This window comes from Nycticebus coucang, chromosome 3, assembly GCF_027406575.1.
Source record: "Nycticebus coucang isolate mNycCou1 chromosome 3, mNycCou1.pri, whole genome shotgun sequence".
In the NCBI taxonomy this organism is placed as follows: domain Eukaryota; kingdom Metazoa; phylum Chordata; class Mammalia; order Primates; family Lorisidae; genus Nycticebus; species Nycticebus coucang.
The window spans coordinates 26408011-26422233 of record NC_069782.1 but is presented as its reverse complement, the minus strand read 5'-3'; the positions used below and the strand labels follow the sequence as shown (position 1 = coordinate 26422233).

Sequence of the window (14223 nt, the reverse complement as noted above, 5' to 3'; positions counted from 1 at the left end):
AGCCTCCTATGTAGCTGGGACTACAGGCGCCTGCCACAACTCATGGCTATTTTTTTTGGTGGTGGGGGGGTTGTAGTTGTCATTGTTGTTTGCCAGGCCCGGGCTGGATTCGAACCCGCCAGCTCTGGTGTTTATGGTTAGTGCCTTTGCCGCTTGAGCTACAGGCCCTGAGCCAATTGAGTAAATTTTGAGTCAAGCCTATTAACATGTAATTTGCTTAAAAATAATATTCATCCTTTTTAATTATATAGTTTAGTGAGGTTTGACAGAATATGCCATTGTGTAACCACTACTGCACCAAGATACAGTTCATTTCCTTTTTTTTTTTTTTTTTCCTTGAAGTTTTGGCAGGGGCCAGGCTTGAACCCGCCACCCCCAGTATATGGGGCTGGTGCCCTACTCCTTGAGCCACAGGTGCCACCCAGATCATTTCCTTTTTCACAGAAAGTTCCCTTGTTTCCCCTTGTAGTCAGTTCTCTTGATCCTCAAACTCATAGACTCAAGTGATCCCCATGCCTCAGTCTTCTGAGCGACTGGGACTGCAGGTGCCCACCACCACACCCAGCTAGTCCTTCTATTTTTAGTAGTTCCTTGTGTATTCTGGATGCAAATTATTTGTCAGGTATATGTTTCGCATATATTTTCTCTCATGGTGTAGGACGTCTTTTTATTTCATTAATAGTATTGTTCACAGCACAGTTTTAATTTTAATGATGTCCATTTTACCTATTGTTACATTTATGGGTAGTGCTTTTTGTGTTCTGTCCAAAAAGTTAAATTATTGCTGTTTTTAAGTTCATGAAGATTTTCTTTTTTTTTTTTTTGTAGAGACAGAGTCTCACTGTACCGCCCTCGGGTAGAGTGCCGTGGCATCACACGGCTCACAGCAACCTCTTAACTCTTGGGCTTACGCGATTCTCCTGCCTCAGCCTCCCCAGCAGCTGGGACTACAGGCGCCCGCCACAACGCCCGGCTATTTTTTGGTTGCAGTTTGGCCGGGGCTGGGTTTGAACCCGCCACCCTCGGCATATGGGGCTGGCGCCCTACTCACTGAGCCACAGGCGCCGCCCCATGAAGATTTTCTATGTTCTCTTTAAGAGCTGTATGTATTTTTAGGGGTTTAGGTCTATGGTCCATTTAGAATTTATTTTTCTATATAGTGCAAGGTAAAGGTTGAGATCCCTTTTTTTTTACATATGGAAATTGCCATTCAACATGGCAACATGGCATGGTAATTAGTAAAAGTACACAACAATCTCTCTGGCTGTGAAGAATGTCCTGGGATGCTATGCAAGAAAGAAAGGTAAAAAACAAATTGCAGCTTAATATAATGGTAGAAATCATAAACATATGTACATGTACATGTAGTAGTTTCATATATTCAGGTCCTGGCTTTGCTGCCATCCTGGCATAAAAAGTTCAGTAAATGATGGCTATTATTCTATACAGACATTGGATATTGAATTAGGTAAATTAAGCTTAGAAGAATGAGAGTATGAAAGGACTATCTTAACACTTTATTTTTTTTTATTTTTATTAAATCATAAACACAAAGATCATGTATACATTAATGCATTTATGGGGTACAGTGCTCTGATTTCATATAGAATTAGGAATGCTTACATCACACTGGTTATTATATACCTCATCTTGTTTACTTAGTTTTTGTATTAAGACATTTATGCTCTATACTAATAGATCTGACATGTACCCTTGCATTATGTATCATTGGTGTTTAATACACTTTAAAAATGAAGAAACCTTGGTAGAAGCTAAATAACTCACCCAAGGTCATATAGCTGGAATGATTTTTAATGTGTTTTAAATTGGTTATACATCTTAAGTCATTTGTTTTAGGTTGAACCTAGTGTGTGTAGCACTGTGTTAGGGTACTGAATGTTTTTACAGAGCAAAAACTATCTTGTTTGTTCTTCTGTTCCTATTGCTTGGTATTTAAGAACCCAATGAACATTTAAGGGAGGGAAGAAGGCTGTTAAAATTGTAGTACGGAATATGTGAATTAGATTGTATGATGCACGAGAGACGCTGATAATCATCAGGTATTGGCTTTTCATACTGTTCCAACTCATATAAGTCCTGGATTGTGTTACTTCCCTCTTGGCTAAACTGTTGCTTCCTATCATTTTGGTGAAAGAATGAATATAAACAAGATAAACTAAAAGAACATTTATTTATTTATTTAACAAATAGACTGAATACTCGTCTACTTGGGGTTGCTTTTTCCTTCTGCTTATGAGGTTTAAATGAATATGTAACTTGTCTTTTCCTAGATGGAGATGGTGATGGGGATGGAGCAACCGGAAAGAAGAAGAAGAAGAAGAAGAAGAAGAGAGGATGTTAGTGTCTTAAATTAATCTTAAACGATACCTTAAAAGTGATTATGAACCAACAGGTTTGAAGAATAGGTTGGAAGTTGCTTATGGTGCTGATAATGTGTCAGGGAAATAAACTTAGGCTTAATAGAGGTAGAACTTAGTGAAACTAATAATTATTTAGCAAATACTTTGGCAGTCTTGTTGATATTTTCTTTAGCTGTTATTCAGCTAAGCAATGTCAATATGAGTTTACTACAGGTATAGGGTGAATTTCTAAAAATTTTATAATTTAAATGTTAACTTAAACAATAATTTTTGTGAGGTATGGCTAAAGTGTTGCCATAATGGGGTAAGTGTAGTTTGCAATTTACCTGCCAGCTTTGAAATTATAAAATTCTTGATGAATACTCAATGAGGAGTCCCGTTATTTTAAATATGTGCATATGGTGAGATTTAATTAGTAACTTTTATATTATACTATTTTAAATTTGTGTAAAATATTGTCCTACTTCTTTTGCATTTCTATGAATGGTATAACCTAAACATCTACAGGGACCTAAAAATATATTAGGGAGATGGGGGGAGATTGTATAATATTAAGGAACAAAGGTTGAGCTGAGAATCTGAGCACTTCTGTTCTTTTTTTTTTTTTTTTTTTTTTTTTGAGACAGAGTCTCAGTATGTCATCCTCAGTAGAGTACCATGGTGTCACAGCTCACAGCAACCTCAAACTCTTGGGCTTAAGCGATACTCTTGCCTCAGCCTCCCAAGTAGCTGGGACTATAGGTGCCTGCCACAACGCCCGGCCATTTTTGTTGTTGTTGTTGTAGTCATTGTTGTTTAGCTGGCCTGGGCTGGGTTTGAACCCGCCAGCCTCGGTGTATGTGGCTGACACCGTAACCACTGTGCTACAGGTGCCCAGCCAACACAGTCTTACTATGTCACCCTTGGTAGAGTGCTGTGGCATCACAGCTCACAGCAACCCCAAACTCTTAGACTTAAGTGATTTTCTTGCCTCAGCCTCCCAAGTAGCTGGGACTACAGGCGCCTGCCACAACGCCTGGCTATTTTTGTTGTTATTGTCATTATTGTTGTTCATCAGCCCCAATGTATGTGGCCGGCACTCTAGCCACTGAGCTATGGACACCGAGCAGAGCACTTATGTCCTTATCAGGGATTCCCTTTGGGCTGTTAGAGGTATTTGAATGTCTGGTTACGTTTTTTTTTTTTTTTTTTTTAATCTTTCAGGCTAAAATTTTACAAGTTGGAATTTTGGAGGATAGGCTTTTTGTTTTTGAAGCAGAGTCTGTCTGTATCTTGGGCTAGAGACTAGTGGTGTCATTATAGCTCACTGTAGCCTCAAACGCATGGGCTTAAGATATCAATCCTTCTGCCTCAGCCTCCTGAGTAGCTGGGGCTACAGGCACATGCCAACATACCTGGCTAAATTTTGTTGTTTTTTGTAGGGACAGGAGTCTCTCTTTTGCTCTGGCGGATCTCAAAATCTGGACCTCAAGCACTCCTACCACCTCAGCCTTCTGGAATGCTAGGATTACACGCATGAGCTATTGTACCAAACTGACTTCCATTTTTGTCTATATTGAGAGAAGTACTTAAATTATTTTTTAAGGAAGTTATTGCCTCTGTCAGCCATTTCCATGATGTGTCTCCAGGTGGAAGTGAGAGAGCCTTTCTATTCATGCACCTGTTCTTGCTAAATTCTTCTATTCTGAAGAAACCATATTACCCCTTTCCTTGGCCTACGAAGGCACATGAATCTGTATTTAATGAGAACTAGTTATGTGGTTCCAGGAATCTTCCGAAGTTTATGATGTCCTATTTTTTCACTCAGAAATCATTAAGGATGTAGCTGTGAGAAATGGTATTACCTGAGAATAACTTAGAAGATAGCTATTTCTCTAAGTACTTTAAATTTGCTCTTTTATGAAGACAGATGAGTAAGAGGAGTGTTAAGTATTTGTCCTTGATGAATTTTTCCACAGACAGATGTTTGAGTATAATTCTATCAACCTTTGTTTTGTCCTTGAGGATGTTGTTGAATGTACTGTTTATTATATTTCTTTTTGAGCACTCTCTAAAGACACTCTCTTATTCCTGTTCTTAGAATCAAGAAATCAAGAATAATTGTGCATTACCTGAGTAGTTAATCTTTTTTATATCAAAAACATCATAAACTATGCAAATAGCCTGGATTTTTTTCTTTAATATTGATTGCTAGAGGGCTTAATTTTATTTTATTTTATTTTTTTTTGTAGAGACAGAGTCTCACTTTATGGCCCTCTGTAGAGTGCCGTGGCCTCACACAGCTCACAGCAACCTCCAACTCCTGGGCTGAAGCGATTCTCTTGCCTCAGCCTCCCGAGTAGCTGGGACTACAGGTGCCCGCCACAACGCCCGGCTATTTTTTGGTTGCAGTTTGGCCGGGGCCGGGTTTGAACCCGCCATCCTCGGTATATGGGGCCGGCGCCCTACCGACTGAGCCACAGGCGCCGCCCTGCATTATAGTTTTTAAAGATTATCCAGGATTTCACTTGATTTGTCATTTTCTAGATGAGGAAACTGAGGCATGGCACCATGGTTTGTCCAAGTCACAGCTAATAAGCGGTAAAGGCTAGACTTCAATTTTGATGTTCTGACAAATTCTGTATTTTTTCTGTAATGATCTTTTTGAGTCTTTTGAACTGATAGTTCAGTTTTAATTTGTGAATACTGTAAAAGGTATCTTTATCAAATTTATAGATGAGATAAAAGTGGGACATGATGAGAAATTAAGATTTTGGAAGACCAGCATTGATTATGTATGCTCTTAATGTTTATACCTAATGTATATGTCCTTGAAATAAGTTTTTACTTACTTTATTAATGTATAATTCATATTTTTATGGTTATAGGACTTCTTTTCTTCTTTTTTTTTTTTTTTTAGAGACAGTCTCACTTTGTTGCCCTTGGTAGAATGCTGTGGAATCACTGCTTACAGCAACCTCTAGCTCTTGGGCTTAGGTGATTCTCTTGCCTTAGCCTCCCAGGTAGCTGGAACTATAGGCGCCTGCCACAACGCCCGGGTATTTTTGTTGTTCTTGTTGTTGCAGTTTGGCCGGGGCCGGGTTCGAACCCACCACCATTGGTATATGGGGCTGGTGCCCTACTCACTGAGCCACAGTCGCTCCCCAGGACTTATTTTCTTGTTACTTTGATATTTATGTGTAATAACTAGCCTCTCTATGCTATTCTACCTCTGGTATGGTTAATGAAGATGAAAACATTAGAAGTGTGCTTTTTTGCCAAAGCATATACTGTTTAAATACATAATGGAGTTGTGAGGAGTTGAAGATTTCTTTTCTCAAGCAGCAGTAAATCAGAGATGAGGTAGCCAACATGGTGAAGCGTCTTCTGTTTTTAACTGTAAGGTAACAGCAAAGGTGTTTCTTAAAATCAGAATGTATAATAACAATAGGAACTGAGAAAATTGTAACAACTATTTAATTTTACTTGTCACTGTAAAAGTTAATGCTTTATTTGTATCTCACAGCAAAAGTTCAAACAGACCCTCCCTCAGTTCCAATATGTGACCTGTATCCTAATGGTGTATTTCCCAAAGGACAAGAGTGCGAATACCCACCCACACAAGATGGGTAAGGATTATAAAATAACTTTCAGTTTGACTTTAGATGGTTGTACCTTAGCAGTAAGACAGATTTAATTTTTCTCAGAACTTTTGCTCTACTATAATTAAAGCTTATGAAATTGTTGCAAAGAGAATACAGTAGGAGTCCTCTTATCCAAAATGATTGGGACCAGTAACACGTTGGTTAATCAAAAAAGTGTGTTAAAGTGGGATCATAAAAAATACAAATCTTTGTAGATAAAGGCTAACTTAAACAAATTTGTTTTCACCCCTCTTCACCCCTTCAAATAAACTATATTCATAAAGCATCTACAGTTTCCATTTTGGTTTCTCTGAAGAGGAGCAAGAACTGAGTGATCTAAAGATTTATATATGTGTGTGTGTGTATATATATATATTTTATTTTATTTTATTTTATTTTATTTTTTTGAGACAGAGTCTCACTTTGTCACTCTCAGTAGAGTGCTGTGGTGTCACAGCTCACAGCAACCTCAAACTCTTGGACTTAAGCGATCTTGCCTCAGCCTCCCGAGTAGTTGGGACTACAGGCGCCTGCCACAACACCTGGCTATTTTCTTTTTGTAGTTGTCATTGTTGTTTAGCTGGCCTGGGTCGGGCTCCAACGCACCAGCTTCAGTGCATGTGGCTGGCACTAACCACTGTGCTACAGGTGCAGAGCCTGATATGTATATTTTTACTTTTTTTTTTTTTTTGACTGAAACCATTTATAATTCTTATCTAAACTTGATTTGACGGGAATATTTTTTGATGACATGTCTTTATTGAGACTTTTCAGAGTGGTCAGTTTAGTTTTCAAAGAAGCATTTCTTTTTTTTTTTGGCCAGGGCTGGGTTTGAACCCGCCACCTCTGGCATATGGGATCGGCGCCCTACTCCTTGAGCCACAGGCGCCGCCCTAAAGAAGCATTTCTTTTTGTGTAACAATATGTAATTACAATAACAAGTACTGACGGGAATATATTCTTTTGATTCCTTTTTTTTTTTTTTTTTTTTTTGTAGAGACTGAGTCTCACTTTATGGCCCTCGGTAGAGTGCCGTGGCCTCACACAGCTCACAGCAACCTCCAACTCCTGGGCTTAAGTGATTCTCTTGCCTCAGCCTCCCGAGTAGCTGGGACTACAGGCGCCTGCCACAACGCCTGGCTATTTTTTGGTTGCAGTTTGGCCGGGGTCGGGTTTGAACCTGCCACCCTCGGTATATGGGGCCGGTGCCTTACTGACTGAGCCACAGGCGCCGCCCTATTCTTTTGATTCTTAGAAGAATTCTATAAGGATACATTTCAGCTGGTCAGCAGACGCTCATAACAGCATTACGTAGACTGAGAGTGTGGGAATTGAGACCAAACTATCTGCATTTAAATCCCAGTTCTAACACTTACTAGCTTTGTGACCTGGACAAGTAATTTATTATATCCGTGCTTTCATTTCCTCATCTTACTATAAAAAATGAGCCCTCTCTGGGGTTCTTATGAAGAATAAAAATATATGTAAAGCCCTTAGAGAAAAGTAACAGATACATAGTGAACATTAAGTAAGTTAGCTGCTGTTATTATTCAGAATAGTCAGCCACAGATAATCACAATACTATGGGCTTTGATCAGTAAGTCTTATAGAGAGAATTGGGCACTGATTAATCCAGTGGTTGCAATAGTTGGTTAAGAAAGCTTCTGCTGTAAAAACATAATGTTGCTGTATTTTCACCTTCTTCCTAATTCTCAGTAGTGAATGTTCTTACAGAATAAGTTTGTACAATTTTAGAATTTTTTTTTTTTTTTTTGTAGAGACAGAGTTTCACTTTATGGCCCTCGGTAGAGTGCTGTGGCCTCACACAGCTCACAGCAATCTCCAACTCCTGGGCTTAAGCGATTCTCTTGCTTCAGCCTTCCGAGTAGCTGGGACTACAGGCGCCCGCCACAACGCCCGGCTATTTTTTGGTTGCAGTTTGGCCGGGGCCGGGTTTGAACCCGCCACCCTTGGTATATGGGGCTGGCACCTTACCGACTGAGCCACAGGCGCCGCCCACAATTTTAGAATTTTATGGCCTGGCATCTTTTCTTTGAATTTGAATTCATCAATTGCTATCCCTATCTTAAAGCATCTATTTTTAAAATGTCACAAATACATAATTTTACATTAATAAATTCTCATAGTACATATGATGTGATCACATTTATTTTTAAATATAATCTTTTAATTTAGTATTATTATTTTTTTTGCTTGTTCCCTCTTCTTTCCCTTTCTTCCAGACCCATGTTAACCACCTAGCCTTCCATGTTTTTTCTGCTCATGTATGTGTACATCTGTGTCTATTTATGTAAGGGGAGTGTTTTTCTTTTTGTTTTGTTTTTAAAAGTGGAATTATAAGCATACTTTCTTCTGTCTTTTCTCCATCAGTACTACCTCTTGGAAGTACCTACAAGTTGATTAGCATAGCTCTATAGTTATTTTGAATGACTTTGTGATATTTCTTGGTGTCCATATATGTACCATACTTTCCCCCACCCTTCTCTAATTGATGGGCATTCACTTTGTTTCCAATTTTTTTTTTTTTTTTGCCACTGTAAATCATTCTGCAATAAAAGGTAGATAAAAGATATATATCTAGGGTGGCGCCTGTGGCTCAGTGAGTAGGGCGCCGGCTCCATATGCCAAAGGTGGTGGGTTCAAACCCAGCCCCGGCCAAACTGCAACAAAAAAATAGCCGGGCGTTGTGGCGCGCGCCTGTAGTCCCAGCTGCTCGGGAGGCTGAGGCAAGAGAATCGCGTAAGCCCAAGAGTTAGAGGTTGCTGTGAGCCGTGTGATGCCACGGCACTCTACCGAGGGCGGTACCGTAAGACTCTGTCTCTACAAAAAAAAAAAAAAAAAGATATATATCTATATATAAAATCTCATCTGGTAGTTGTTAATGAGACAGTTGTTCATGAGTGGGATTGCTGAAAAAAGACATTAGTACTTTACAAAAAAGACATTAGTACTTTATGATTTTTAGACTGCTAGTGATTTTGAACATCTTTTAACTGTTGGCTCTGTTATGGTATCGTTTGCTCTTCTAAAAGTTTTAAGTTTTGAAATGCATTATATGTTCATATTATACTTCTGGGTTCCTAGCAGTCTCTCATATTTCCTTAAACTTTTACTTTGTGTTTTATTCATCTTTAATTGATCTGGAACTTTTTGTATAAGGTTAGGAGCACTAATTTTATTTTCAATGGATAACCAGTTTATTGTTTATTAAATAATTTGTCCTACAGAATTGAATGACTACCTTTGTCACATGTTGTATTCTCATATATATAATGGAAACAGTTTCTGGATTATTTCTGTTCCACTGATCTGTTTGTTCTTACAAAATACTATTTTGATTTGATATCAGAAACTCTGAAGTATGTGCCAATAATTTAATAAGTCATTCTCTCTTGCCACATTAGACCAAACACAATTCTTTTGTACTTAACTGGTTTTAGTCATTAAAAAAAAAAAAGTCATTACTTTTTCTTTCTTTCGTTTTTTTTGTTTTGTTTTTTTTTTCCTTTTTGAAACGAAGTCTCACTCTGTTTCCCTGGATAGAGTGCCAGGGTGTTATAGCTCACAGCACCCTCAAATTCTTGGGCTCAAGTGATCCTCTTGCCTCGGCCTCCTGAAGAGCTGGGCCTACCAGGTACCTGCCAGAATGCCCAACTAGTTTTTTCTATTTTCAGTAGAGACAGGGTCCTGCTCTTGTCCAGGCTGGTCTCAAATTCCTGAGCTCAGGTGATCTATCTGCCTCAGCCTCCCAGAGTCCTTGTATTACAGATGTGAGCCACAAGCCTGGCTTATCTATATACTTCTATAGATACACATGCAAGAGAAATGCCCTGTTAGAATTCTCATCAAAATTGTACTATATTTATATATTAAGTTTTCTGAAAATTGACAGTTTTATCATCTTGCCTTTCCAGTGTCATGGTATCCTTTTTTTTTCTTCACTTATTTAGATTTTGTTCTCTGGTAGGTGTTATCCCTTTCTTGTTAAATTTATTCTTTTTTTCGAGACAGAGTCTTACTTTGTTGTCCTTGGTAGAATGCCATGGCATCACAGCTCACAGAAACCTTAAACTCTTGGGCTCAAGTGATTCTCTAGTCCCAGCCTCCCAAGTAGCTGGGACTGCAGGCACCCACCGCGACCCCTGGCTATTTTTAGAGACAAGGTCTTGCTCTGGCTCCGGCTGGTCTCAAAGTCATGAGCTTAGGCAGTCCACCTGCCACAGCCTCCCAGAGTGCTAGGATTACAAGTGTGAACCACCATGCCTAGCCCTAAGTGTTTTAGGTTTTTGTTACTGATGGGAATGAAATACTTTTTATTCTCATTTCCATTTCTGTATACTTATTTCTAGAGTTAAGGAAAGCCATTCATTTACTGTAATTGTTAACAGATTGTTAACATTTTAATTTTTTAATTGAAGTTTTTTTTCTTAGACTGTTACTCTGTAGCCCTCAGAGTGCAGTGGCGTCATGGCTCAAAGCAACCTCAAACTCTTGGGCACAAGCGATCCTCTTGCCTTTAGCTTCCCAAGTAGCTGGGACTATAGGCACCTACCACAATACCTCGCTATTAAACAATGTGAATATTGTGGAACATTAGATATTTAATAATGAAAAAATTGAAATTTTGTAAATCTGAAAAACTATCTTTTCTTACTCTCAGCTTCTATTATAAATTAAACATATGGGTGGATTCATTTACATTTTTGAAATAGTAGAGGGAGATATTAATACTTCTCAAAGTAGTACTTTTTCTCTATCCTAATGGAATATGACAGTTTACATATTATGTGTCATGTATAAGTAATACTCTGTTTTCTCCTTGGAAGATAGGTGGCAAATGTTACATTGGTGAATTTGTATACATGCTATTTTTTATGAGCCATTTGAGAGCGGGTTATCCTTTTTTTGGACTGAATACTACATACTAGATAATATAGATGTGGTATCCTTTTCAGGGTGTCACATCTGGAGGCATGTGATGTCAGTTTGTTTCTTACTGTTATTAATTTTTATTGTTTGGTTAAGGTATTATCCAGTTTCTCCAGTGTATCATTACTATTTTTTCTTGTATTTAGTAATTTGTGGGAAGTTACATTGAGACTATCTAAATAACTAGTTCTTTGGGAAAGTCCTTCTCACATATAGCATATGTTACTGATCCTTGTCTGAATCAGTTTTTACTACAATGGTTTGTTACTTTAAAAAAGGTTAACATTCTCTGTGCAGCCTGGTTCAGTGGCTCATGCCTATAATCCTAGCACGTTGGGAGGCTGAGGTGGGTGGATTGCTTGAGCTCACGAGTTGGAGGCCAGCCTGAGCAAGAGTGAGACCCCATCTTGGGGGGAAACAAAAAAAAAAAAAACTAGCTGGGCATTATGGCGGGCACCTGTTGTCCCAGCTACTTGGGAGGCTAAGGCAAGAGGATCACTTGAGCCCAAGAGTTTGAGGTTGCTGTGAGCTCTGATGGCACTCTACCGAGGGTGACAAAGTGAGACTCTTATCTCAAAAAAGGAAAAAAAATACTCGGTGCATTTCCTACATCATTAAAATTTTTTGAAAACAGTATTTTTGGGGTGGCGCCTGTGGCTCAAAGGAGTAGGGCTCTGGCCCCATATACTGGAGGTGGCAGGTTCAAACCCGGCCCTGGCCAAAAACTGCAAAAAAAAAAAAAAAGTGTTTTTTTATTTTTGAGACAGGGTCTCACTCTGTCACCCTGGGTAGAGTGCTATGGCGTCATAGCTCATAGCAACCTCAAACTCCAGAGTTCAAGTGATCCTCTTGCCTCAACCTCCTGAGTAGCTGGGAGTACAGGTGCCCTCTACATGCCCGACTAGTGTTTTTTCTATTTTTAGTAGAAATCAGGCCTCCCAGACTGCTAGGATTACAGTCATGAGCCACTGTTCTTGCCTGAAACCAATTTTTAATAGTTATGGCAATGCTCGTTTGTATTACAAAACCAGAATTCAGTCGAGGTTCATGTATTGCATATGGTTAGAATCCCTACCTTTCTTTTCTTTCTCTCCATTTTGAAGAAACCAGGCAGTTGTGGAATATCTCACATTCTGGGAATTTCTTCAGTTATTTCCTTGTGATAGTGTTAAACTTTTTCCTTTATTTCTGTATTTTCTTTAAACTGGAGCTAGGTATTAACAGGCTTAAGTTAGATTTAGATTAAGCATTCTCGACAGATGCAAGTGTTTGTGACCTTCGTATTCTGTTGTATTAAATATAATGTCAGGCTGTCTTATTAGTTTTACTGTGTTTGATCTCTTTAGTTAATGTGACAGCCAGCTGTTTTTTTTTTTTTTTTCTTTTAAAGGTGCTTTTTTCTTTTTGCAGTTTCTGAGTAATCTGTGGGGTACTTTGGTATCACTGGAATATCCTTTTCTTAGCAACCTTTCACCTAATTATTTTAATATCTGTTGATATTCCTTGCTTTATCAGTTATTTCACTGGGAACTGCAAAATGGTGGGTTTCTAATTCTATCATCCATCTACATTGACTAACTGATACTATTCTATAAAAAGTTTTATCAATTGGGAATCAACTGTAGTTTCTTTTTATAGGCAAACTTAGAACATGTTTTATTTTTTTACTCTTTAGTAAGTACCCGTTTTTAAAGGAAGGAATTTGTGTCACATCTGCCTGCATTTTAATTATTTCGGGGTCAAAAGCATACATTTTAAAAAGGTTTTCATGTATATGGCAAATAGTGCTTTTAAACTAGCTATGCAGGGGCGGTGCCTGTGGCTCAAAGGGGTAGGGTGCTGGTCCCATATGCCGGAGGTGGTGGGTTCAAACCCAGCCCTGGCCAAAAACCACAAAAAAAAAAAGAAGTGGAAGGATGATTTTTTTTTTTTTTGTCACTTGCTTTGTCTCTAGGGCTCTTTTCTGACTTTTCTGGTTCTTTCCTTTCTTACTATTGTTTGTTGGCATTCTATTAGGTTTCCTGTGAATAAAATCTCACTTAGTTTTTTCCCCCTGAGTGTTACAAAAATATTAACTTGATTTGGGTTGAGTGCAAGTATATATGACTTTATTTCAGAAACTGTTGATGTAAAGAAACTGAATATGTAATATTTTTTCTTTATCTAAAATGTCTTATATTACTTAGTATATTGTCTCCTTCAACTTTTATGCTTGTTCTTCTTTTTTTTAAATGACTAATACTTAATACTATGCCTACTCTAAAGGCGAACAGCTGCTTGGAGAACTACAAGTGAAGAAAAGAAAGCTTTAGATCAAGCCAGTGAAGAGATTTGGAATGATTTTCGAGAAGCTGCAGAAGCACATCGACAAGTTAGAAAATATGTTATGAGCTGGATCAAGCCTGGGATGACAATGATAGAAATCTGGTAAAAGGAATATGTTTTTATAAGAACATGATAAAAATAATGATTTTTATAAATACTAACTCTTCACTTGTAATGTTTGGCTTTCATTACCACTTTGCTAAAAGTAAAGGTTGTAGAAGTATTTTCTTAGTTATTGTAGTGTCCCTGTAATGAGAAAACTTTAAGAGGAACATACATGTACTCACCCTATTTAATGCACATGTAAACTTTTTTTTTGTCTTGTTTTTTATTTTTTAAGGCAGAGTCTCACTCTTTTGCCCTGTGTAGAGAGTTCCGGTGTCATAGCTCACAGCAACCTCAAACTCTTGGACTTAAGTGATCTTCTTGCCTCAGCCTCCCAATTAGCTGAGACTCCAGCTGCCCACCATAACACCCTACTAGTTTTTGTCTATTTTTGGTAGAGACAGGGTTTCCTTCTTGCTCAGGCTGGCCTTAAACTCCTGAGCTCAAGCAATCTACATTCCTTGGCCTCACAGAATGCTAGGACACATGTACACTCTTAAGTGCACATGCACTTGTTACTGATTCAACTACCTGGGAATCTGCTATTTTGCCATCTAACAATTCATATTAGGAAATAAAAATTCTTGGCCAGGTGTAGTGTTTCGTGTCTGTAACCATGTAATCCTTGCACTTTGGGAGACAGAGGTAGGAGAATTGCTTAAGCTCCAGTTTCAGACTAGTCTGAGCAAGAGCAAGACCTCATTTCTACTAAAAATAGAACAATTAGCTGGATGTAGTAGTGGGCACCTGTAGTCCCAGCTACTAGGGAGGCTGAGGCAGGAGGATTGCTTGAGCACAGGAGTTTGCGGTTGCTGTGAGTTAGGCTGATGCCATGACTC

At 38.5% G+C, this 14223-nt stretch overlaps 1 protein-coding gene across 2 annotated transcripts in view; it reads left to right on the top strand.

Annotated features, from left to right (window-relative positions):
- Positions 1-14223, top strand: part of METAP2 (methionyl aminopeptidase 2) — a 32811-nt gene that overhangs the window by 6039 nt on the left and 12549 nt on the right. For both annotated transcript variants that reach the window (XM_053582600.1, XM_053582601.1), the window contains exons 3-5: positions 2292-2357; positions 5887-5989; positions 13220-13381. In XM_053582600.1, the coding sequence (XP_053438575.1) occupies positions 2292-2357; positions 5887-5989; positions 13220-13381 (331 nt within the window). The remainder of the gene's footprint in view (positions 1-2291; positions 2358-5886; positions 5990-13219; positions 13382-14223) is intronic.